At 44.6% G+C, this 26,156-nt stretch overlaps 1 protein-coding gene across 1 annotated transcript in view; it reads left to right on the top strand.

Moving 5' to 3' along the window:
• The window catches only part of zfpm2a (zinc finger protein, FOG family member 2a), a 136,275-nt gene extending 110,622 nt beyond the window's left edge, over positions 1-25,653 (top strand). Inside the window, exons 6-8 of the mRNA XM_050047182.1 lie at positions 21,457-21,663; positions 22,340-22,567; positions 22,971-25,653. Of these exons, the coding sequence (XP_049903139.1) occupies positions 21,457-21,663; positions 22,340-22,567; positions 22,971-25,540 (3,005 nt within the window). The 3' untranslated portion in view covers positions 25,541-25,653. The remainder of the gene's footprint in view (positions 1-21,456; positions 21,664-22,339; positions 22,568-22,970) is intronic.
• The last annotated feature ends 503 nt before the right edge of the window (positions 25,654-26,156 follow it).

The raw sequence follows: 26,156 nt of genomic DNA, 5'->3' as shown, positions 1-26,156 counted from the left end.
TGGGTGTGCATTTCCTTTCTGGGTAAGTTGTTGTATTTTTTTGCCTGTGAATGTTAAAATGACCTTGTGTTCCCCTGTGAATGCGTGCATCTGTCATGAAATTATACATTCCATCAGCCCTCATTGAACTGGGCATTGACTCTGTGCCGCAGACTCAGGCTCTGGCAGTGAATCTTGATTATGGATTCTGTGATATTGTAAATGACTTGAGATTCCTCTGAATGTTTCGGATTAATCGGTTTGTGCAGATGTGGTTCCCTTTTTGGAAGGCGCCATCTTGAACAGTTGCTCATTTCCATTCCGCCATCACATTCTGCATACAAAGCAGATTTCCAGATAGGTAATCCTTGTAAGGTTTTTAGACGACAGGTTATTAGAGGATTGAGGGTTGTGTGTGTGTGTGTCTGCCTGTGTGTGTGTGTGTGTGTCTGTGCTGAGGGAAATTATGTACATTTTTTAAGTTGGTGACAATGAGCTGTGTCTCAAGGCAGGAGACATAGTAACTGTCTCCTTTCACTTCTCACCTAACAACATCCCACCCCCTTAAAAATGAGCACATAACAGGTACCCAGACACACACACACACACATACGCACACACAATCTCCACCTGCTCCCCCTTCTCCCTCTCCACCACCGCCACCCAGAATTCTTTGAAATGCCTGAGGCTAAAAAGCTGGTTACTCTCCCCTGGCTTGCAGCTCACAGCTCTAGATTATTCCTGAATGCCAGAGCTGGTCTGCCCCCATCATCCTGCAAACCCAACACCCACCCCCCGCCACCCAACCCTGTCTTAAACCTGGCTCTACCTGTCACCTGTCAGACGCACCCCACCTTTAAGTGGCCAGTTATTTTCCATTGGTTTTAGATGTCTTTCATATCATGGCTCATTAAAGCGCAGCACAGTAGGCAGCATATTTACATAGGCTACTGGGGAGGTTTTAATTTGCGTCGGTACAGAGCATGACCGGAACTGAAGAGTGCAGCGCCAAAATGACTTTTTCACATGACACCCCCCCACCACCACCACCGCCCTTCCACCGCCACCCTCCCCTTCCTCATCCATTCCCATATGAAAACATGTAGCTGGGGCGTAATTGCTTGAACGGGGCACAAAGACGGAGACAGAGCCGTCACCGAGGGGACTGAGGTTTCTCCCAAGCGACAGACCGGGAGGCCAATCAAAGCCAGCGATGAGCAGTCTGTGGTTGTGATCATTCTACTGAATATATACCATTAGTCTCCTCAGAAAGTCCCAACTCTTTCAGCAACTGTGTAACTTCCTCATTTTTACTCACTTTGTCTGGCTACTATACTCACGAGTCAGTCCAGAATCAGACTATCCTGCCATCTGCAGCTCCACTTTCATCCCAGTAATGGCTGTGTTTATGTTTATTTAGTTAATTAGGGGGATATTTCTCACTTTCAAATTGATACTTTAATCATTGCAGCTGAGCTTGAGGTGAGTTTTAAGTGTATTTAAAGCAGTTAAGAGTTGATATGCATCATTATATTTCAAAATGTTCCTTTTTTTCTTCTTTCTTCTCTGTCTTCTTACAGTTTACAGCCAAAATAAGTCTTTCACAAATCTATATTTTGGTCTATACTTCCAAATTAGGCTATAGTGTGGGTGCTTTGTTTGCACAGGCACTATGAAAGGGTTTTTTCTTTTTTTGATGGCAGAGGGAAGGCCCCTCTGCTAAATTATTTACATGACAAGATAGTCAAGCTGCCAACTTCTGCAATTCTATCTCAGACTGCATATAGCAGAGGAATAACGTAATTTCCCTCAGACAAGATTTTCAGCAGAGATTCCCCCAAAACATCAGACCTTTCCCAGTTCGCAGCAGAGACTCCCGTATCAGTTGAAGATACCATTATCAGTCTCCGGTTCAAGATTCTATTCAAAAAGACAAGGAGGGATAGAGGCTAATATTGTCATAAGATGCTCTGTGTCACTCCCAAAATGCATGGAGCACTGGGAGATTCGGCAGTTGCGAAATCCGCTCCTCAAACATTTGCTCTCCTCCCACATCTCTCTAAGGACGCGGCGCTACAAACTGGCTCCTGCAGATGCACTCCAAATAGCAGGCTGTTCATCATGCAGTGTAATAGAACAGGCTCATTCCCCAGCTTCCCCAGCCCCCCCACCCCCAACAATCCCCCTGCCCATGTACCCCTCTCCGCCTCTTCCCCACGTCCACCGATGCTCCTGCTGGCCCTACATCCCATCGCAGCGCTCCGATATCAATCAACAGCAATGAGGCTGGCTCCGGCTTCCTCATCATCCCAAACAACGGCGTGCCGCCCCTGCCCAGGCGCCGCCACACCCCGGCAAAGATGGCCGGGACGCCGTGCAGGACGGACGGACAGACAGGGAGGCAGGCAGACAGACACGTGGCCATGTGATTTCAGTGTAATTTTGGAAAGCATATTGTCTAATTTTGCCATCTGTCCGGGAGGGAGCGATGGCAGCGTGGAGCTCATTTGCCGTCTGCTTGCTTTATTGCGGCTATACAGAACAAGTTTTTGGAGCAGGATGCAGGCCCGGGTGTGCAGCCCACTGGAGCTGGGAGGCGTGTCGATGCAGGCATCAGGTTCCCGCCACTCCATCATGGGCTACTGTGCGTCTGACATTCAGAGACATGTGCAAAATACCTCAGAATGAAACCTCTGATTCAAGCGCTGTTGCTTCAGTTATAGATGTAAACAGCGAAGAAGTTAAACATGCAGTCTGAGAGCAAACTCTTGAGTGTTTGCCGTCCTCAAGTTTCCGAGAACAAGTTGGGAAAATGTTTCGCACTCTGTGACAGTTTTGAGTTTCTCTCATACCACCAGGCCATTATGAATTTAGTCCAGTTTGCGGCGAATGGTCATATAGACACACACACACACACACACACACACACACACACATGCATCGCTGTCACACATTGTGGATCACGTCTGGTTCAGCTGCTCCTTGGCTCTGACATTAATACAGAGCAGATTGGTGGAGATCTGCAGCCCTTGTTGTTTGATCTTTCCTCCTCTTGCCACATTTCCTGGCACTGCCCCCCTGCCACACCGCGTGGCGCAGGCAGGACTGGCATGGCCTCAACGTGCCTGCCAGGTTTGTTCTCTGTCTTCTTCCCCTTCCAACTTATTCCCTTATGCCCGCTCCATGGATTCAGTTCTGCAAATTACAAGAGCTCCCCTACCCCCAGCGACAGCCCGGATTCAAGAGACCTTCAATCTACCAGTTTGTCTTCTTCAGAAAGGAGTGTTGCTACCTCGGCCTCCGATGTGTCACTCGCTTGCTTCTTTACATGATAATTGTCCTCTGCACTGAATTAGGTTATTGTCCTCGTTCTTGTTTCCAAGTTTAGCTAAAACATACTCTCTCTGAAAATCTTTTAGGTACAAATTCTTCTACCAAATATTACAAGTATTAAGCTGTGAGGCCATGACTAAACATTAGATAGCGACCAAGCCTCACCTGAGAACAAAAGACATCCCTTAGCCAACAGCAGCCACAGACTCAACTTGAACAAACACTGTATTCTCTTATCAAGACCCCCCCACCCCCCCTCCCATTTTCTATTTACCCAGGACTGTCATTTGGCCTGTAATGCCTTGAGTCTCAATAGAGAAATTGTTTAAAATGTCACAATCGAATGTATGAATTAAAAGCAAATACATCTTAGAGGTAAAGGCAGCATCAGTGCCTCCTGTATAATCTGAAGTATTTGTTCAAAGAATAATGTCTGGAAGCGCCACACAATAGTGTCCTTTCTCTGTCATTCCTCCCTGGGTTGTGATCAGGATGGGTGGGAAAAAAGCACAAGCTAATTTGGTAATAACACTGCCTCGTGATGTCGGCACCCAATTTGCACGGTCTATCTGCCATTTTACAACAATCTGCCTTCCCTTTTATGAATCGGCATCAGATCTCAGCCTTATCTTCCCCCCTTTTTTTGCGTTAACCACTTCATTTGTGACTAATGGCACACGCGCGATCGTTATCGTTCTAATTTATTCCAAGTTTAAGATGAAGGGCCGGATAAGGTGCGAGAGACAATAAGTTGAAAAAGCCAGTGTGATGCCTCAGTTAATGAGGCACATCGTCTTTTTTTTTTTTTTTTTGGCGCCGCCGGGGTCAAAAGCAGAACGCATGCTGATTGAGAGAGAGGGGAGGAAAACTGAGATGGCAATTCAGAAAAAGAGAGAGCAGAGAGGGAGGGAGGGTGAAGCAGGGTTTTCTTCAGTGAAAATCAGCTTTTGAAGGAGATATAAGATCATCAGAGCTTTGAAATAGAAGCTCAGTTAGCACCTGGAGATGAGGGTTAGCTGAGGCCTTCACGGGAGACACTGACTCTACATGGATATGGCTGATGTCTAAGCTCAGGTAGCTGCACCTTCAAATAGACTGGAGTGAATCAGATGTGACTATTCCAGCTCAGCTGCCAGAAGAAAATGTTGGCACTATGTATTTCTGCAAACTACGAGTACATTACATTAGCACATTTCAAATGTATCATATCAGCATTTATGAAGTGACATAATAGTTGCATACCACTGTTTGAGAGCAACAAACAACAAAACCGGTTGTTTTTTAGCAAGACATCACTGCATTTCAATTGAGTTTTGAGGCACCAAACATGGGTGATTTGTAGCGACCTGTTGCTGTCTTTACGGCACCCTTCAGGCACGAAAATTGTAAGTTTGCCGAGACAACACCGCTTTTTCAGTCGAGATGTTGGCACAAAAATCAGTTGTTTAATGTCCAGACATCGCTGCTTTTCCAGCTGGGATAGTGTTACAAAAATCGGTTGTATTTTGCCAAGACAGTACTGCTGGTTGGGCTGGGATATTGCCACAAAAATCAATTGTTTTTTCCCCACACGTCACTGCTTTTCCAGCCAGGGTAGTGTCACTAAAGTAAGTTGTTTATTGCCCACACATCACTGCTTTTCCCGCTGGGATAGTAGCATGAAACGTGGCTGTTATTTCCAAAGGCATCTTTCCTGTTTAACCTGGGATTGTGGCACAAAAATGTGTTGTCCTTTGCCGAGACATCTCTGCTTTTCCAGCCAGGATAGTGGCACAAAATGCGGTTGAAAAGCTGTTGTTTTTTCCCAAGACATCGCTGCTTTTCCAGCCAGCATATTGGCGCAAATATCAGTTGTTTATTGCACAGACATCACTGACAGACATTTCTGGCGGGAACAATGGCGTGAAAATTGTTAGGTTTTTGCAGAGACATCACTGCTTTTCCAGCCTGGATATTGGCATGCAAATCTGTTGGGTTTTTGTTTGTTTGTTTGTTTGTTTTTTTGCCGAAACATCAAAGTTTTTCCAGCTGGGATAGCGGCACAAAAAGTGCTTGTTTTTTTCCCCGACACTTCACTGCTTTTCTGGCTGGGATCATGGCATGAAAAGTGTTTTTTTTCCCGAGACATTGCTGCCTTTTCGGCCAGGATTGTGCCCCCCAAACAGGGTTTTTTAAGCTAAAATATGACTTTTTCCCAACCATGACTAAGTGGTATTTATGCCTAAACCTAACTTTGCATTGACCACAGCGTTGTTGAAACATAAAGTTTCGGTATATCCGCTACATAACAATGTCCAAATGTAACATGTCCAAGGTTTGCAAAATGTACGATGCTATTAATTTTTTCAGATGATTGGGAGACTATTCAGAGTGAGCTGTTAGCATAAAATCCAGAGTCCCTGAACAATCTTAAACTAGACTTTTTGTACATTTTTATTTGTTCGATGTTATTTCTTAGCACATTTTGTGGAACTTGTGTTCAAACAGAATTTTGTCTGTTTCAGTGACCTTCATAAGTTTTTAGTGGTTTGCACCTTTAATAGACAATACAGATTTTGAGCATGTGTAGATGGATGTTCAAATTGTTCTGAGTTAAAGCTGTTTGGCTACCAGGGTTAAAATTGATTTTCAAAGATCAAACTTTCATTTGTGTATTTACAGTTTGCCTGAATATCTTTGAATTGATTTTTTTCCATCAAGGCCTCCATATTTAAAAGGATATATTTTAAATGAAGGCAGCCCACAGATACATAACTAATGATGAACACCATTCATGGGTTTGGCTACTCTTCCCTCTCCATCCGCGGAAGAATGAAAAACGGCTCTCAGGAGTGAACATAGCGTCTCCTAATGTGAAACACAGGATCAGTCTGTCTCTCAGGCCTCCTGGGCAACATATGGAGCCCTCCAAGTTAGTGTTCAACTTCCCAACGGCTGTTGTGAGAAGTGCTGCACTAACTGCAGCCCTCAGAGAGCTAATTAGAAACCCTTGTGCATAAACCTTGCTTGGAAGTTGCTGTGGGCTGCACCAGCCCAACCACGGCAGGATCTGTGCTGCCTGCAAGATAATAAACAAAATTTGCATATAATGTCAACGTTTGGCAACCTTCAGCGATGGCCTAGATGCTCTCGTGGCAGCCTTTTGAAACGCATCGATCAAAAAAGTTTGGGCAAAACGTCTGATCATTTACAGCCTTTTGTATGTGAGGGAGATGTTTGGATTAATTCAGGCGTCTTTCCATTAGAATTCTGGATGCCTAAATCCTCACTAATTATCACTCCCACCCTCCAGTGGTTTAAACTTGTGATTTGTAGCAGATAAAAAGCCCCACATAAGAGATCCCTACAATACATATTTAGCTGCGGAGTAATTAAGCTGTATTAGACTTCATTCATACCTGCCAGAGTGTAATACTGCACTGTTACACAGTGACGCTTTCAATTAATGAAAACGTCTAAACCAGCATACATCTGGGATCACTATGCAGGGCCTAGCACGACTGTATTTATCATGCGCTGTAAGCCAACACAATTACACAGACCTAACATAGTAATTGCGACGTAGCAGCTCTTACAATGGTAGAAATGGAATTACCTTGACAGAAAGCGTTACAGGGAAATGGAGGAAGAGGAGGAAAGGAGGGAGAAAAAAAAGAAAAAGGCACAACCTTTTACCGAACTGTAAATCATGCTTCACTTTTAAGAGGTGGGAAAATAAATAATGTCTGAAAGTGCAATGATTTCAGTGATTTAGGGGAGCTTTTGAGAAGCGTATTACTAGAGGTGACAGCTTGTGGGAGATAGGCAGGTTGTGTTAAGAGGAAAGGATAAGAGGCTATGACATTATGTCTGCAGGGTTAAGGTGTCAGAGTCAAAGCGTGAACCACTATTACTGGATCAATACTTCTCAGTTTTGCACTTATCTCTGGCCCGATGGTTAGCAGCAGCTTTTCTGGATATACACAGGGACTAAATGCCACTACTGAGAGGGGGACTGCATACCTGCTCCATCTTCTGCAACTGGAGAGGAGTATTGTAACAGGAAATGTTAAATATTTGAGCTTCTGTCTGCAGGAAATGTTAAATTCTCCACTGAGTTGACTCCTGAGTTTAGCGAAGGCTGAATAAAGATCAGCAGCAAAGAGCAGGGTTTAGGTTTCGTTTCATCGTTTGGGGGGACACGTCAAATGGGGGGGGGTTTGAGGGTCTTACCCCAGGAAATTTTGAAGGACAAACACTCAATTTCCTGAATTCTTCTGAATTTTCTGCATCAATTAATGGTGGAAATGTCTTAAATCTCATCAAAATAAAAGTCCTCTGCTACTTTAATGTTTTTAGGGGGGGTTGAAAAAAGTACATGTTCTAAATGATAAGGTGGATGTGGCCTCTGGGTCCCCCTGAAATCTACACCTGTGCACGCAAGTCATTAACAATCAAAAATGTAAATATACAATCATGTAACTAACTGTTCAGCTATAATATCTGCAAGTTTGTACACAAATAAATGCAAGTACACACATGAACCTGTGCTGCATATATGTACTGACCAATGCAGACAAACTGATATGTAGAAACATGTCATTTTTATGCACATATGGGGATTCAAGGCATAGAACAACACAATATTATATTTCAACATTTCTTTTTAATTTTTGGAAAGGTGTTTAAAAAAATAAATAACACTGCAGTTTTTGTTTAAATACACATTATGTTTGTCAAGTACTGCTGCTGAAATGTGTCCTAAAGGAAAGTGAAGTTCATCCTTTATGCTTTAGGTATAAAGACAAAAGTTGTACACATGTCATGTCCGCTTCCGCGCAGGAAAAAGAAACATTGTCACAGTCAGAAACAAGAAAAAAAAAGTGTGTACTTTCAAGTCTTTCATTAAACTTCTGAAGCCTCTGAGTTAATCCTTGCTGTACATAGAACAAAAACTCAGCATTCAACAATTTAAAAAAGCCAAGAGAAAGAGAGAGAGAAGAGAAGAGAGGGAGAGAGAGAGATGAGGAGGAGGTGGGGAGGGGGGGGGGGGGGGGACTGGCCTGATCGCTACATATTCATATTCCTATGCAGGCGTTATCACTTAAAAGGCTTTCTAATTACAACAACAAGACAAAAACTCCTTGGATTCCTTCCAGACCCGCTAAATGATAAAATAAGCTTGCACTCTCTCTCCTTCTTAATCTCTGCAAAGCACCTTGGAGCCTCATCTCCCAAATACAGGCGAATGAATGTGAAAATGCCATTTAGAGATGCAGGTGTGACATTTGATAAGAAACTTCTGGATTAAATATGTTCTGCTAATGAGGAACCCAGCTACCCCATCAGGGCAAACTATTGGTGGGATTGTGTGCGCGCTGATAACATTCCGCACGCAAACATCCAAATTCATTATTAATAAACAGCCGCAGTCTCTCTATCACACAGAAAGTCTGGATCCTTCAGTGGAGAGACAGGGATGTTGCGTCTCATTAGGAGAGGCTAAGGAAAAGAAGGGGGAGGTACGGGCGGGGTAGGGCTGTATGTGGCGGGGTAGGGGTATCAACTGTTTTCATATTTAGCTGTTTGGGGCTTTTTTTGGGAGGAGGGGGGAGGCAATTTCAAAGCGTATGTTAATGGTGCATTGAATGTTGGAACAAAAGGGTTGAAAGTTTCAGGGGATCTGGCAGTGAATGTAATTCTCTGGCTATAGCTAATACGGAAAAGAGGGGATAGCAGGCTAAGCCATTGGTGCAGTAGACTGGGAAGTCCCTGGCCCCAGCTTGACATTTATAACGATTTGGAGAAGATTAAAGCCGTATTACTGCTGTAGTCCATAATGTGGCTCTGTAATGAGGTGTGAGTGCATTACCGTCCTGCGGAAGTTAGCTGCTGTTTCAGACCTTTGAAGAGAAAGACACAGAGAGAGCGCTTTCAAAGAACACGGATACTTGACTGTACTGTGGTCATCTCCAGTGAAAGGCTCTGAGGCTGGGAGCCGGAGTGAGAAAGGACTCCAGAGGCCTGCCAGTGGAAGCTGAGGCTGCCACCGTTGAAGACTTGTCAGTCTAAACCAGCTTAGTTCAGCCAGCCAGCAAAGTGTCTCAGACTGACAGGCAGCACTTTGTTATTCGGACCAGTAACTGGAGGTCCATGTCTGCCGCCTGGAAATATTTTATATTCAAACAGAAATTAGAAATGGAATGTGTTATTTCAGGCACAGCATATAGCAGTGCACTTTTTTTTTAAGGTGCATACAAACTCAAAAACAGCTTTAGGAATTCTGCCAGCTCTCTGTTTTGACAATTATTATTTTGGCCTGGTGGCTTTTTTTTTCCCTTTTTTTTTTTTTTTTTTTTTACAGTACATAGTAAAAAGGACAGTGGTGCCAATTCTAAAGCCAGCCACGGGAAAATGAATATTCTAAAAGGTGTTAAAAAATGCATGCGTTATCTGCAAAAATAAAAAACACAGGTAATTTTTTTGCGTTAGCGTGTGCAAATGAAGGTTGCAGGTGTCGTCCGTCCATTTAAACGCTCTTTATGATGTTAATTAGTTGTTAGCGTAATTTTCCAGCCTCCGCCATCAAGCGTGAGAAGTTCAGAGACCTGCTGTTAACTGAGAGTCAGTGCCATGGCACCGTTTCAAGAGCTCCCAAACAGGACGGCCAGTGATAACGAACAGGTGATGGGGCCTGATGCCTATGGCAGCAGGATATTGCAAAAGACAATTGAATTCGTAGGGAGAAATGAATCTTCCGGACAGCATATCAAATGTTAAAACAACACACATTGCATGCAATTTGCTTATGCAGAAGGGTGATAAAGTGTGCTTATTTAAAAGATAAACAAAGGGGGGATCTAGTGCAGTAAATTGTGCATGTGTGTTTATTCCCTATGAGTAACGCCAGAGGTTTATAGTCCCAGACACAGGCAGCCGTGCTTTATGGCTCCTCTGTTTGTGTGATAGCAGTATTTATGATATTGGAATTTATGTTGTACTGTGTTCACACTGTCTGTGTGCTAGTGGTGGTCTGTATTTAAATGCACTTAAGCAGATTTGGTGTTTGTCTTGTGTTTGACTGAATGCCTTTGAATGATGTCAGTTTTAGCAAGAGGTCAGATTCATTATCCCCTTGTGCTTCACGCGAGAACCAGGCCTCCCAAGGTTAAATTCAACATTCCAAGTTTTTTCTCGAGGAGTGAAAGCCGTTCGGATAGAAAGGAGTTTCATCTCCTCAGCCCCCTGCTTCAGCTAATCTTAACCCCTCGCAATGACATTTCCACTCCGGTTCCTCCGACTCCAGACATATTTGCTCTCCCTTGCTGCTTGTGTCCTGTTAAGATTTAAACAGCAAACATAAAATGCGGCAAGATAACCTGCGAGAGAGAAAAAAAAAAAAAGCTTTGGAGAGACTTGACTCCGAACATTATTTTAAAGACCAGATCTGAGAGCTGCGGCGCAGCAGTCGGGAGCGATTATCTGTTGTGATCCCTCTCCGATGCACCAAAGTCATTCATCTGCCGATCCTCCACCCCCCGCACACACACGCGGCCCCTATGCAAAGGCAGACCCCTAATCATGTCGACACCGTGTGTCAGTGCCGTGGATGAGCAAGGCCTAGAGATGAGAACGGCTCTGTAAACATGGGCAGGCAGCAGGGAGCTTCCCTCTCCCCCCACGCTGCTCGGAATAAGCAAACGGGAAGATTTAGGGATTTTGCCGGGGCCCAACTTTGTAGTATCGGCTCAGGGTCTTTTTCGACGTTTTCCGGGGTGCTGCCTATGGGATATTGTTCTTAGCTTATGAAGTGCCGCCCGCCCGTTATAAGCTGTGTGTCTTTTGTCAATAGTATTACAATTTTGGAGCTAAATGTTCTTCTTTTTTTCCTCCCTTTGGATTTAACTCTTCAGTTTCTGCTGTGGTCCACATACTGTCTACAGATTCTGTCATTGACCTTTGCTGTTGACCTCTAACATTCAGATTAACCACCAGAATCTTTATGAGGAACTCTTATTATACAGCTGCAGCCATTTTCATTTGACCTCTATATTCATTGAAGTCAACTTTTTTTTCCACAGCACTGTCGATTATGAACTATCATGACAGACTAGTAAATCTAGTGTGCATCAACTATGTGCATTCCATAAACGGGCTAATACAATTGGCTGTATCAAATGGGATGTATATTAACAAGTCTACTGTGCTCTCTCCCCTGTCAGGATTCTATTATGGAGCATGCTCCCGCCCCTTGTTTTGATACAGCGGTAATTTAAAGACCGATCTTAATTGACTTATTTTTTCCGCATGTCTGTCGGAGCTTGTGCATGCACTGCAATAAGAGTCTTGTTTCTTTATTGGGCCACACACAATGTACTGAGTTCAATTTTACCATTCATAATGAATGCAGCCTCGCCATTCAAATGCAGCCATAAGCACACAGCAGATAAGAATTTAATTAAATGTAGATTAAAACCAAACAGGAAAACACACTGGCTGATAATTTTTTATCACGTCCCCTGGTCATATTTTTTCCCCCCCTCATACTTTCGACTTGTTCTTCCTTGGGCTACATCTTTTCAGCTTGCCAAAAGTGGCGAAACACCTCACACATCTCACCGTGGCGCCGTGAGATTGTGTAAAATGCAAAACGAGGGGCGGTCACACGATTAATCAGAATCCTCGTGTCTGGGGAGGATGGAGGCTGGCGGAGGATTGAGGGAGGGGGCGTACAGGGGTGCAAGGAAGGAATTAGTTGCTTCATCCCAAATTTGCATCATATTCCAAAGGACAATCCCAGCACTGTAGGCAAGGGGAAACATATCTCGCTCTCTGCAGGAACAATTAAATATTTTTCTACAATGCGGAATAAATGTCACCTTCAGTATCAAATTGTCCATACTTGCTAAACATGGTGTTACAGTGAGTGCCTGGAAAGCATGCCCGAGCAGGGAGAAACCACTATTTTAGATGTGGACCACAGCCTCAGCTAACATACTGTAACACACATTCAGGAGCTGTTCACCTCAGGCACTAATAGTGTGTTGAACTCCACTGGGGATACCAGTGAGCAAGAGACAACTGCAGCCTTGTCAGGGATTTCCCACTATTGAACCCGGGTGCTCAGTTACATATTAAACGCATATTTTTTAAAGGTTCGCATACTGCTAGAATTTCCCGTTTTAATTATTATGAAAACAGCCTTCTCAAATATCAAAATGCAGTCCTGGTGTTAATGCTCAAGTATTTAGATTTTTTTTCCAGAAGAAATACATTAATTTCCAACCATCTGGTGTACTTATCATGTAGCATATTTCACTTGCATCCAGCTTTTCTAACAGTTTCAGACAGCTGTTGGCTTCGACATTTACCTGAATGACTTGAAAGATAAATCCTGTTCTTCAAATGACTGTTTTTTTAATCAGAGGTGATGGTCTCATCTTCTGCATGCATACACAGATTCTCAGTGATGTGCTCAGAGTGGAAAATACCAAATTTGCATGATTGTAAATTTGAATTTGCTACAGTAGTAACACAAGTGCTGCTGCAGCAGAAAGGTTAGAAACATGCTCTTGGTAACATGGCAGTGGACTTTAGCACTCGTGCCATCCCCGCCACCTCCACAGCGGCCGACACCGCCGTGCCGCTGCCTGCCTGGCTGTGCCCGTGCCCGCCTGCCCACCGTGCTGGTGCTGCAACTCAGTTCCACTCTATTACCCTCACGCAGGCGATTGGCCTTTTCTGTGGGGAAAAGAGCAATTTCCTGTCGCAGTCTGTTTGATCAAGTGCTAAACCCTTGTGATCAATAGAGAGACAGATGTCGGCTCCAGATGGCCGCGTGGTGATACCTGGGGCAGCGCGGGGGCTTGCCAGGACGACAGAATGGCAATGAGCAAGGGCAGCGGCTGTGCTCCCGATGCACCAGCCACCGAGACACAATGTGACAAACGCAATTAGGCCTTTTAGCTGCAGATTATTTATTTCTCTTGCAAACCGACAGAAAATTTAATTAGCACATACTTTAAGCAATATGTAGAATTACAGGGGTGCAGAGACAGAGGGCATGCTGGGATGTTGCACCGGTGACTGGTGTGTGTATGTGTGTGTCAGAGTGTGTGTGTGTCTGTATTCTTTCTGTGTATTGCTGTGCTGGGAACACCGAATTAGCATGCCTGTATATAAGGCACAGAAACACTTTGCAAAAGAGAACTGTGTATGTTTCAGGGCACAAATCATGTAGAAAAACACATAAATTCATAAATTCCATTCCTCATGACCAGATCAATAATGTTGAATTTCAAAATGGATGACAGGTGCATCTCTCTGGCTCTCTGTCCTTCTGGAGAGGAAAAAATAACTGCCAGCACCAGAAGGCCAAAATAGACCTTTCCAAAGAGGAGAGACAGAGGAGGAGAGAGGCTCCCATTTTTTAAACGGCAAGCATTTGCATTAGGGCTGGCATCCACCATACAGCCCCCCTCTCCACACACAGACACACACACTCACATACATCCACACACTTAAAAAACACACAGACACACTGACTGGCCAGCCAGCCCATGTGGCGTAGGGCCGGAGCCATGTTGGAGGAACCACTGAGGCGCGTGGCAATGGCGCGCCGCTCTCCCAGGAAAACCAAGCTCACCGGCGTTGGCCCTCCGCCGTTCACCTGCTCCCGCCGAGGCATGATGGGTAGGGGGACATGGGCCACGGGGCCGCAGCTGGAGAGGAGGGAGGGGTAGGGTCTGCTGCGGTGCTCAACACAGCGGCGCCCTGTCATGAGGGGTCTTCTGGTCCCATTAGCAGGGCTTGGTCAGGACGGGCCCCCAACCAGCCTGCCGCCGCAGCGGGGGCCGCAGTAAACACATGTCGACTGGCCACAACCAGGACACAGGCAGCACTACCCGCAGAGAAGGATAGCTAATAGAGTGCTCAATGGGACAAACCTGTCCAAATAAAGAATAAAGCAGTGTGGAGCGGAGAGGAGAGGAGCCAGTCAGAGCTTTCCTTTAATAGTCTACTCCACTTTACTGTGGACAGGGAGGAGCTGACTGTGTGTGGCAGCTAATGAGGGAGAACAGCTTTGTACTGTAGGAATGTGTGGCTGTTATTGTCTCAGACTGACAGCACAGAACTCACATGTGTTACCTGCGATATAGAAAGTGTAAAATGTTCTCATTTGCTGAGGACGTTTTATTAGTTTGGAGAAAAAAAATGAAAATGTTTTATTTAGATACAGGATTTTTTTTTGAGCATCCTAAAATATTTTATTTATTTTTTTAAAAGGTGATGTTTGGAGTGTTAAATATTCCTCCATTCAATGAATTTCAGAAGGAAATAAATAAATTTGTATAAAATAATAAAAATCTAAATATTCAAGCTTGGCATGGCACTCTAATAGAGAAAAAATAGCTGCTAATTCACATTTCTAATTTTGTTCCTCTCTCAAAATTATTACAACACTATTACCAGGCAAACATCCCCCTGCCAGTATCGTTCTCACTGTATTGAAAGAGCTACACGAGTCTCCAGAGACCAGTCACAGAAACGTCTTTTTAATTTCAAAGTGAAACATTTAATTTTTACTCACTAAAACATTTGCTGAATCACATCATTGCTACATTTTTTTCCATCTGTTTGTGTGTGTGTGTGTGTGTATGTGTGTGTGTGTGTCTTCAAACAGTTCATAAACGTGTGTTGAATGACATTGTTCAGTGCTGTGCTGCTTTTATGTCTTTGTTGCCTGTGAATGTATACTATAGAGAGAGCGGCGTGTACGAGGCTCCCCTGGGAGGACTTTTTAATTTGTGGATTCTGACCCGCGTGCCATTCGCTCGAGGCCATCCATGAGCTCTCGGTACTGGCTATATCTGCAAAAACACTTGATGCTAAAATTAGTCTGGACGTTGTGGTGCAAAAGGGGGGAAATCTGGGGGTTTGGGGTATCAGGCAAGACAAGGCAAGTCAGGGCTCTGTAAACACATATTTACTGTTACAGTATTTATTTCTCTGGAAAACAGTTTTTTTTTCTTGCTGCAATTTTGAAATTTCAGAGTCAAATGTAAAATGTGTTAAAAAGTGATAAAAACATTCAGGCATGCTTGATTACTGCCATTACAGAAATGCAGCGACTACAGACAAAAGATTATTAAACATAAAAAAAATAATCATAGACCATTTTAGTCCCACATTTACGCTTACATTATGAGGTAATTTCCAGGCAAGTTAAAAGAAGGTCAGAAGAATGCCTTTTGATCCAAATACATTTCTCACGAGAGTAAGATCTTTAGCACCTACCTGCAAAGATGTATAGGCAGACTGGCGTCCATGCTGCTCTGCCATGTCTGAGGCGTCTCTGCATCATCACAGCAAAAACATCAACCTGCTGCAGCTTGAGCATGAGAAGAGTGCCTCCTAGTGGCCGAGACGAAACATGAGAAGGAGGAGGTGGAAGGGAGTGAAGGAGAGATAGAGCGGGAGAGAGTCAATCTGTGTCAGTGCCTTAGTGAAATAATAGTAGAGTCAGCTAATTCTAGTTTAGTGTACCGTCAATAATAGTAAGCTTGTTTGACCCTGTGAATGATGTTCCCGCTCGGGTCTAACTCAGCGTTTTCCTCTCTGCGCCTGCTTGCTTGCTCGGGATTGTGATGGCGAGCTTGACAGCCATGAGTCATCCTAATGTGTTCAACTCTGATGATCCAGAAACAGTCCAAATATTTACCAGTATTCATGAGGAAGGTTTGTTTAGTGTTTTGTTGCAGCACCGTCTGCTGTCAGGTGCAGATACAGATATTATTCATCCCACAATTTGTGATAAATATTTTCACAAGATCCAGGGGAAGTTGGCTGGGAAGTTGTGATTTACTCCTACAATGATAAAGCTTTGTTAAAAAAAAAAAAAAAGTGGTGGTTAACAACACGGAGCTACTTGATATTCGCAGGTGCGAGGAGCTTGTTCCCATTTGACCAGAAGGAGTTGGAGCTGATTTGAAGACAAGAAGAGTAGAGGTCTTTAATTACAACCCTCTCTGTGGCTTCAGGCACCACTAGCCTCACTTCACAATTAAGACCAGCAGTTAGCGCAGAGCCAATAGGCAGAGACGAGGACTTAAAGGAGCAGAATTACCAAACCAAGGAAAAAAGAATAAATCAGGCTTGACAAAGAAAATGACACACTAAATCTGGTGATACAGATTCAAAACTTTTGCTCTTTAAAACATATAAAATAGTCATCCTCTTCTCAGCCGCTCCTATTTCTGAAAGTGCACCTTTGTAATACATGACCCCACGATGCATTCAGGTAACGCCAATGGGCCACTGTTAGTTCTCCCAGAAGCCCCATTCAACCCCTCCCATAATATGTGGCTGTGGTGCAGTGGGACTGTACTCCAGTGCTGTAATGGCCTCTGCAACGGTAATGTGTTTGGACAGATGGGAGAGGCAAGTGCTGATGTGCTTAACTACGCATTTTACAGCTAAACTATTAAAGAGTTGTGCTGTTTACACACCAACATTTGAATACCTGTCTTCAGGCCAGTTTAATTATCCGGGCCCTTCTGTTATTTCTGCTGCTTTGTTGTCTCTCAGCTTTTGCACGAGGCATGAGAGATTTGTTTGCGGCTTCATTAAGATATGGTGGTGGTGGTAGCGGTTTGCAGGGAGCCAAAATAAAAAAAAGAAAAAAAAATTATTCCTGCTCAAGTATCTCATGCTCTATTCTCCCTGCCTCCCCCCATACATATACAGATACTGTACACATCCGTTTTCTTATAAAGTCATTTAAAGTGAGAAAATTAAAAAATGCCCTGTGATGCCTGCACTTTGAAATCTCTCGGGGCTTTAGGCAAAGGGGAGGGGACACGCGCCCCGAGTCCCTGTGATTCATCCTGAGACATTTGATTAGTTTATAAGTACTTATAGGAGGAAAGGGTTTGCATTATAATTTTGTTTCATGAATTCCTTCATATGTTCATCTTCAACTGCGTGTTCAAATAAAGCATTAATCAAAGAGAAGAGAGAGAAGAGGGCATTTAGCCAGCAGAGCCATAGTCTCAGGGCCTCAGTGAGCTGGTGGATATGGTATTGAGAGACTGTAGGAAGCAGTGGTTTTTAATTATCTGGACTACGTACAGGATGCCGTTTTTGATTGTTTTAATGAGGCAGCTGGCCTATTGTCTCCCCTTAATTCCTCCATTGTTTTTAGAATATGTCATAGTTCTTTATTCTTTTATCAGGTGCTCTGCAGGAGGATTTAGACAATAGCCTTCATTCCAACTGCATTGGCCACTGCACAAAGGCAGCTCACTGCAGACAGTTAGCAGGCAAACAAGTGCAAATCACAAGCTGCACTTTTCCCAGCCTTTCCCCCAGTTTCACGACTTACGCTTTTGGTCTCTCGCTCTAACTCTTGACCTCCTTCTCCCCTCCTCCTCGCTCTTTCTTTCATAAGGATCATGCCATTGTCATAGGTGGCTCACCTGTGTTTCTGTGATTTAAATCACCTGTCTCGGAAAGGCTGTCAGAGGGAAACAGCCATGACCAATCTTTCCAGAGAGCTCCTTCATGTTTTTGTCTGTTGCCCTCCGGACGCCTCAGTGCCGGCTGTTTTCTGCGCCTTGCATCTCCATATGTGCATAAAAATAAAGTGGGTCTGCACATTTGGATGCATGGATCGGTACATAATTGCATTGTAGGTACGGATGTGTACTTGCATTTGTTTATGTGCAACCTTGCAGATAGCTGCACAGTTAATCACGTTTGTATATTTGCATATTAGAGTCTTAAATGACTTGTGTGCATAGGTGTAGATTTCAGGGGGAGTGCAGGGTACACATCCCCCTCAGTATTTCAAACATGTGCATTTGTGTCCCCCAATAAAAACTTGAAAGATGCATAGGGCTTTTATTTGACAAGAGTAAAGACATTCACACTATAAATTGGTGCGGAAGAATTAAATGAATGCCCCCTGCATCTCATGCATGAAAATGACATGTTTCTGCACATTAGTTATGATGCATTAGTCAGTGCATACATGCACTGTAGGTATGCATGTGTACTTGCATTTGTTTGTGAGCCATCTGCAGTGTGAATCACGTGTTTGCATATTTATGTTTCAGATTCCTAAATGACTTATGTGCATAGGTGTAGATTTCCGGTGGATGCAGAGGACACATCCCCAGTAGTAGAACGTGTGCATTTGTCTCCCCCAATTAAAACATGAAAGTAGCAGAGGGCTTTTATTTTGAAATTGAAATTTTAAATTAAAGACATTTATTTAAATTCTTGCAGAAAAGACATAAATTGGTCATTAACAATAAATTGCATCTCCATATGTGCATGAATATTTCTGCACTATAGTTTGGATGCATTGGTCAGTACGTGCATGTGTATGTGTACTTGCATTTTTTGTGTGCAAACTTGCAGATGTTATAGCCCAACAGTTACGTTTTAGATTCCTAAATGACATATGTGCATAGGTGTAGATTTGGGGTGGGGGGTAGGGCACAGGGAACTAGCCCCCCTCAATATTTGGAACATGTGCATTTGTCTGAGGACTGTTAAAGATATTTACAGTATGAACTGATGCAGAAAGTGTTTGATGCTCAACATTTTCTGGTGGAGGACCCCATAAATAAAACCCTCAAATGTGCAAACCCCCTCCAAATGTGGAAACATTTGAAATACTGATATAAAGCTCAGGATCATGATGCATTAGAGAATACAGAAGACATATAGATACAACATTCCAGTAAAAACTGTCACAAATCTGAGAGAAACAGCTGTGATTTCTAATTGTGATGACAATGTAAGTGTAGTTTAAACCATAATCCTGCAGCCCGAGCACATGTATCTTACCACCTTGTCTTGGTTGAGTGACTGTAACAAGTGCTGCCTCAGTGTTTTGTGCAGCTCAGTAAAACTGGGACATGCAGTCCTAAAACTCACTTCCAGCGTTCTCACACACAACAGATGGATCTGTAGCATTCTTGGCTGAAGGGATGCAATCTGAGTGCATATTCTGCTGTCAAAATGCAGTAAAAACATTTTCATCAGACTCCACATAATCTACTTCATTTCAGCTGAGGAGAGCATACAGTATCTTTGATTTGGATTGATCCAAAAAAACACTGATTTGTATCTGAGCATCAGGGCCTCGTTCATAATTCTCTTTGTAAGCTGAGCGCGTCTGAACTAAAAGATCCATTCGGAGGAGAGAAACTTTTGTGGCTATGGCTGCGATATATTCCCCGCCATTGTCGGTGGCAGTTTGTATCTACCTTGATGGTAACTTGGGCAGACAGTGGAGAGGAGTTTTGTTATTTTAATTAGGAGATAAAAATTCAAAGGGCCTCTCCAGGCAGTGTGTGGTATGACAGAATCAAAACGATGAAGTGGAGCGGCCTGAAGTGTGTGTCTCGTCACAGCAGATTGGCCGACAGATAGGCACTGCTCTTTAAAGTGGCGCTGACATGCACACGCTCACGCAGGCACACACACACACACACACACACACACACACACACACGCACACACACACACACGCACATACGTACACACACGCTCACGGGGAGGAAGCCTGCACACAAATGGGACTTTGAAAGATAGCATATTTTAATACTATTTCACTCCTTTGACACGTTTGTGCTGGTCTAATTTTCAGTGCTTCACCAGCAGATAGGAAGGGCTAGAAAGGTTTTAATCAAAACAGCGATGTGAAATATGAAATATTCAATTTTGAATTAAAATAATGGGGCAATTCATTCAGGAAACTTAACAATGATTTATACATAAGGCATGCCGTAATAGTGTAAAGTCATGGTGGCTCTGTTTTCATCAATTCCTAGTAAATCCACAGAAAAGTGGCTTGTTTTCATACACAGCCTTACTTGAGCACCTTCCCCGTGTCTACAGGGCGGTTTTAAACCTGGTGATTCATAGGTTTTGTGTAAACATGAGTAATCAGTGTTGCACATGTGTGGGGGCTTTCTCGCCGCGTCCCCCTGCCTTCACACCTCTCCTCAGGACTCTCTTTGTTCCACATCAGCCAGGGCTCAAATCACATGTCCCCTCTCAGCCTGACACTCCGTCGGTATGTTTGCACATCTTTGAAAGCTAACAGCGTGCTTTAATTAATTGTCCAGCTTTCCTCAGAAACAATGTCCTAATTCTGCCATTTAGCAGGAGCGTATCATAGTTTGTTGTTATCTCCCCAGCCAGATTTCTGTAAATAGTCATATTAAAAACTTTAATCTCTTCAATGGAAAATGAAGTGCAGCTGAAAAGCCTGTCATGTGCTGAGATAAATATTATCTAAGCTAAAACCTTCACTCTCTCCCGCCACCCCCCCCCCCCCCCCCCCCAAACCCCCCTTCCNTTCAGAAGATTTCAGAGGAATGCTTAATCCCAAAACACAACAATCTAATAATATGAAGGACCTGTCTCAGTGTTGTAGCTGACAACAGCACTGTAGGCTACAGTTTACCCCAGCTGAGGTTTGCCTTGCTTCTGGATATGAGCGCTAGAAGCCTAAAAAGACGTTTGAGTGATAGTAAAAAGAAAGAATTTAACTTATAAAGGGTTTGATCACCCAATTTACAAAAACATATTTTCCCATTTACCTTTGGTTGGACAGTTTTGCTTTTATTTGAACATGTTTTAGACAAGTGTCTGTGTGGAGGTGAATGGTATTTCATCTCTACTGCTCATTGCATTGAAAAATGACATTTAGAAAGTTAAAAAGCAGTTTGTCTTTCCAGAAACAGTGTGTCTCTGTCTGCAGACCTCACTGTGAACAGTTTTCATTGGAACTACAGAAAAAAAATTGTCCTTCTAAAAACTGTTGACAGCATCCTCTGTCCACTATCCAGAGTAATGTGGGCACTGATTTTGGAAAGACATGTTGCTGCTGAAATGTTTAAATGTCATTTTTCAGTTCTGTGAGGACCACAAACAAAATTCCACTCTCCTGTTAAAGCTACATACTGTTATGCAACACGCCATTGAAGTAGAGTCTTTGAGAAGTTGTGCACACCATCCACAAATATAATTTATGTTGCGTAACGCCCTGACATTTAAGTCCAGAATTACTCATGTGTACATGCAGCACAGCTTTTTCCTCTCTCGCAGCAAGCGTTTAAATGTCTCCTCTATCTGTGTTTTGTCCAGGTGGCCAACTATGGTGCACCACCACCAAGAACATGATGGAGGGCGAGGAGCTGGTGGCGTTTGCGGTGGACTTTGACTCGCGTCTGCAGGCAGTGAACCACATGTCTCTGAGCGAGGGCATGTACCCAGCCAGGCTGCTGGACAGCATCCAGCTCCTGCCGCAGCAGGCCGCAATGGCTTCCATCCTGCCCACTGCCATCGTCAACAGTGAGTGTCCGCACACCGACAAGAGCGCACGAGCACGGAGCTGGAACGAGATGTGCTTTTGTTTAGACACGCACAATCGCACACGCATGCTCTTGTTCTTTCTCCCTTTCTGTCTCTCTCTCGCTCTCTCTCTGTCTCTCTCACACACACTCACACACACACACACACACACACACACACCAGTCCACAGCCTGCACTCAGTCACCTGCTTAACAAGGAGCGTCGTCTCCGCCGGGCGTAGATTAACCCAGATGAGTCTCTGCACTGGAGATAAGAGCCATCGACCTTCAAGTTTTGGGTTCACATAAACACACTGAGGCTCGAACTAACGTGTTAATTGCAAAATACACGCCTCATGCAAATAGTGTGTTTGTTTACTTAGCGAGGGCTATCTGGGTTCAGCTCAACAGGGAGGCTTCTGTAAGCAGATGGTCCAGTGTTCTTGTTTGCCCTTGAGAAAGGGCACCAACCCAGTGGTAGCAACACAGCGATATGCAGCAGCTGAGGATTTGGTGGAAAAGCCTTTTAACGCAGGCTTTGAGAGTCAGAACTGTAGAAGTAGAGAAGAGGAGTATGCGTGTGTGCAAGCTCTTTATCTTTATGCATAAATATGAAAGTACTGTATATATCCTGATATCATGTCCCCTTTGTCCCATTCCTCTTCCCCCCCTTCCAGAGGACATCTTCCCCTGCAAGGCATGTGGAATTTGGTTTCGGAGCGAGAGGAACCTGCAGGCCCATCTGATGTACTATTGCAGTGGGCGACAGAGGGAGCCAGATACGGTGGTGGAGGAAAATGACACCGGCCCCCATCAGACCCCCAGTATGTGCCCCTTCCCACAGTGCAACAAGAGCTTCTCTGGAGCCAGGGCTCTGGAAATGCACTTGAGCACCTCACACAGCGGTGAGTGACAATGTCATGGATCAAAGAGTTAGTGCAGAAACCAGATTTTTAACAGCAGATAAAAAAAAAAACATTGTTTTAAATATTATGGTTTTTGGAAATGGCTACTTTCAATTAATTTTTTAAAGAAAGCGGGTTTAAAAGAAAGTGTTTAAGAAAAAAAATGACACAGGGGCAGAGTTTTGCACAGGTTTGGAAAAATGACTGTCATTTCTTTTCAAAAATATACATATCCTGCTGTCAGCTAGCATAGTTGACAGTTTATCCTTGAGCAGGAAAAATATCTAGTGGATGGGAATAAGCTTGGCATAATGCATGAGCGTTTGATGGTTTCTACAGTTAACTCTAAAGGAGAAGTGGGAGGCGAGATTCTGAGCATTTCTCCCTTTTATCTCCTTCACAGGTGTCAAAATGGAAGAGAGCCTCCCTCCTGGCACCAGCTTGAAATGCACAATCTGTAACTACACGGCAGATTCTCTTATTACATTCCAGCATCACATCATGTCTCACCTGTCACAGGCGGCCTTCAGATGCAATCACTGCCATATCAGCTTCCAGAGCCACAGGGAACTCTTACAGCATCAGGACTTACATGGGCACGGCAGCAAACTTCACAGGGAAGGCGACGGCACCGAGCATTCCCCCAGGGGGCCTGAGGAAAGCCTCCAGCAGCAGCAGCAGCAGGCCCGCGCTGAGCTGGCCAACAGGAAGGATGCTCTGCTGGGAAGTCCCAAAGGGGCCCTCAACAAGGAGACCAGCACAGACGGAGAGGCTGACAAGGCTGAGAAGAAGCCCATGCTGTCTGTTCAGAAGGGAGAGGCCCACCCAGGCAGCAAAGCCAGTTTTTCTTACACTAGGATCAAGTCTGAGCCCTCCAGCCCCCGGCTGGCCTCCTCCCCTGTGCAGCATAACATGCCTACATTTCCCATGGGCCCCTTCTTGTCTCAGTTTGCTTTCTCCCAAGACATTTCAGTAGTCCCGCAGGCTTCTGAGATTCTGGCTAAAATGTCAGAGCTAGTTCACCGGAGGCTGCGCCATGGAGGGAACAGCTACCCCCCTGTCATCTACAGTCCTCTCATGCCCAAAGGGGCCACCTGTTTCGAATGCAATATCACCTTCAGCAACCTGGACAACTATTTGGTCCACAAAAAGCACTACTGTAACAGCCGCTGGCAGCACATGGCAAAGTCCCCTGATTTCTCCGCCCTCTCAGATAAGGTTCCCGAGGCAGTGAGCCCCAATAGTGGTCACAGTTCTGTTAGCATGTTGACCAGCTGCCACCCCACAGAAGCCGACAACCACCTCATGCAGTCTGCCTGTCTGAATTCCAATGTGTTGGACATGATCAATGCTGGGGCTAAAGGGCCTGATAAGGATCTAGCAGGACAAGTGAAGAAGGTCTCTACCCCAACTGGGGCTGAGGAGAGGCTGAACGGAAAGCAGATGGAGGGAAAAAGCCCCAGTACGGGTTTGGTGGAAAGTGACAATGACCCAACTAAGACAACCTGCGATGCCTGCAATATCACCTTCAGCCGTCATGAGACCTACATGGTCCACAAGCAGTACTACTGTGCCACCCGTCATGACCCACCCATGAAACGCATGTCCAGCAACAAGGTACCCTCCATGCAGAGAACCGTGAGGAACCGCAAGCGCAGGAAGATGTATGAGATGTGTCTCCCCGACCAGGACCACCAGAGGCCCCCTATGGGTCAGCCAGGTTTCCTCGGAGTTCCTTCTATGAACCCTTGTACATCCCAGGAACCTGTAGAGAGCCTGGCAGACCGCTTCCACCCACGCTGTGACATCTTCCCTGGTATGGTACCCAAACACCTGGAGGCCTCTCTGACTGTCACTAAACCTATTCTGGCTCCCAAATGCAATACAGTGGAGCAGCAGGAGCTGGACGCTCCCATTGATCTCAGCAAAAAGTGTTCGCCAGTCTCTGACAAGACATGTAGCTCCCCTAAAAGACTGTTGGACTATCACGAATGTGCAGTGTGCAAGATAAGTTTTAACAAAGTGGAGAACTACCTGGCGCACAAACAGAACTTTTGCCCTGCAACAGCCGCGGCTGCCGCTGCTGCTGCCGCCGCTCAACAACAACAGCCACAACAGCAGCAACAACACAATGAGACAGGCAGCCTGGAGCCGGCCATGTTTCCAGATGTTAAGAGTGAAGGCAATAACAGCCCTGATGACGTCTACGATAAGAGCCCAGGCAAATGTGAGAAGAATGGCAACGGGAAGGTGATGGTGCAGAATGGAGGCATGTTCCCCCCTCACCTGGGGCCTGTGCCGGGACTCAAGCCTTTTGCTGAGCCTCAGCTCATCCCATCAAAAGACGAGAACAAGAATATGTTTCTGCCCCACTGCCTTTATCCCGGAGCAATAAAGAAGGTGAAAGGTCCCGAGCAAATATCGCCGTATTTTGGGATAAAGCCAACCGATTATGTGACTGGGGGACCAGTGATGCAGGGAGAGGCCAGCGAGCAGGAGCAAAGTGTTAATGGGGGAGGAGGCACAGGCGGAGGAGGAGGAGGAGGAGAGACAGGAACAACCAGAGAGCAGGCTCAGCAGCCTGCTGCTAATGGCTGCCCCCACCCTGGCAAGGAGCCCCTTCCCTTACTGCCCAAAAACCGGGGCATGGTCATCGTCAATGGGGGGCACAAGCCCGAGGAGCGTTCAGGCACAGCTCCACCGCAGCAGGAGAATCAGCCCCAGCCAGACGGCCAGCCTCCCAATCCCTCACCTACGTGGGCCGCCGAGAACCAGGCCGACTCCAACGAGAACATGTCGCCTTCCTCCAAGTCTCCAAGCGAGGAGGCGGCGCCCGCAGCCAACAAAGGCGTGAACGGCTCTGGAAGTGGCAAGTACTGCCGCCTCTGTGATATCCAGTTCAACAACCTGTCAAACTTTATTACCCATAAGAAGTTTTACTGTTCATCACATGCTGCAGAGCATGTAAAATAAGTTGAGAAGAATAAGACATGTTCTTCTTTTCCCTCTCACACCTTTCCCCAACCTGAACTTTGAACCCCTTTTTTCTCCTTTGTTTTGGTACACTGTTGTGTCTGGAATAGTGCATCACGCAGTGCTAAACGCTGCTTGTGGACAATCAAGAGAAGCTTCTTCTTTCATCGTTTTAAGACTTAAAAATGCAAAACCATTGGTTAAAAAAGAAAAAGAAAAGAAAAATGAATCAAGAATAATATTGGTGCCACTTTCACATTAATTTATTTTACAATCAGTATTAATAGGAGTAGTGATCTTAATTTAAATTCAAAATGAAATTTATATCAGAGTTGTTTGTAATGTTATTGTATAGTCATTCTTGTGTAGCACACATATTGTTTACACTGTAATGTAGGCTCAATGAAACAAATAGACAATACAAAAATGAGATGCATTTTAGACACAAAAATAGCTACTGAGGCACTTGTGTATTCTTATTTGCTGTACCAGTTTCTGTATATGCCCAAAATGTCACTTGCAGATTGCTACTAATGACTTGTTTGCCTTAAAAAAAAATCACCATTTGGGGGTGATAACCAGGCACAACCCTGCATCTCACATTTTGGCATATACA

The sequence above is a fragment of the Epinephelus moara genome, chromosome 6 (assembly GCF_006386435.1).
Source record: "Epinephelus moara isolate mb chromosome 6, YSFRI_EMoa_1.0, whole genome shotgun sequence".
NCBI classification, from domain to species: domain Eukaryota; kingdom Metazoa; phylum Chordata; class Actinopteri; order Perciformes; family Serranidae; genus Epinephelus; species Epinephelus moara.
Note: the sequence above shows the minus strand (reverse complement) of the source record. Positions and strands in the feature narration are given on the sequence as shown.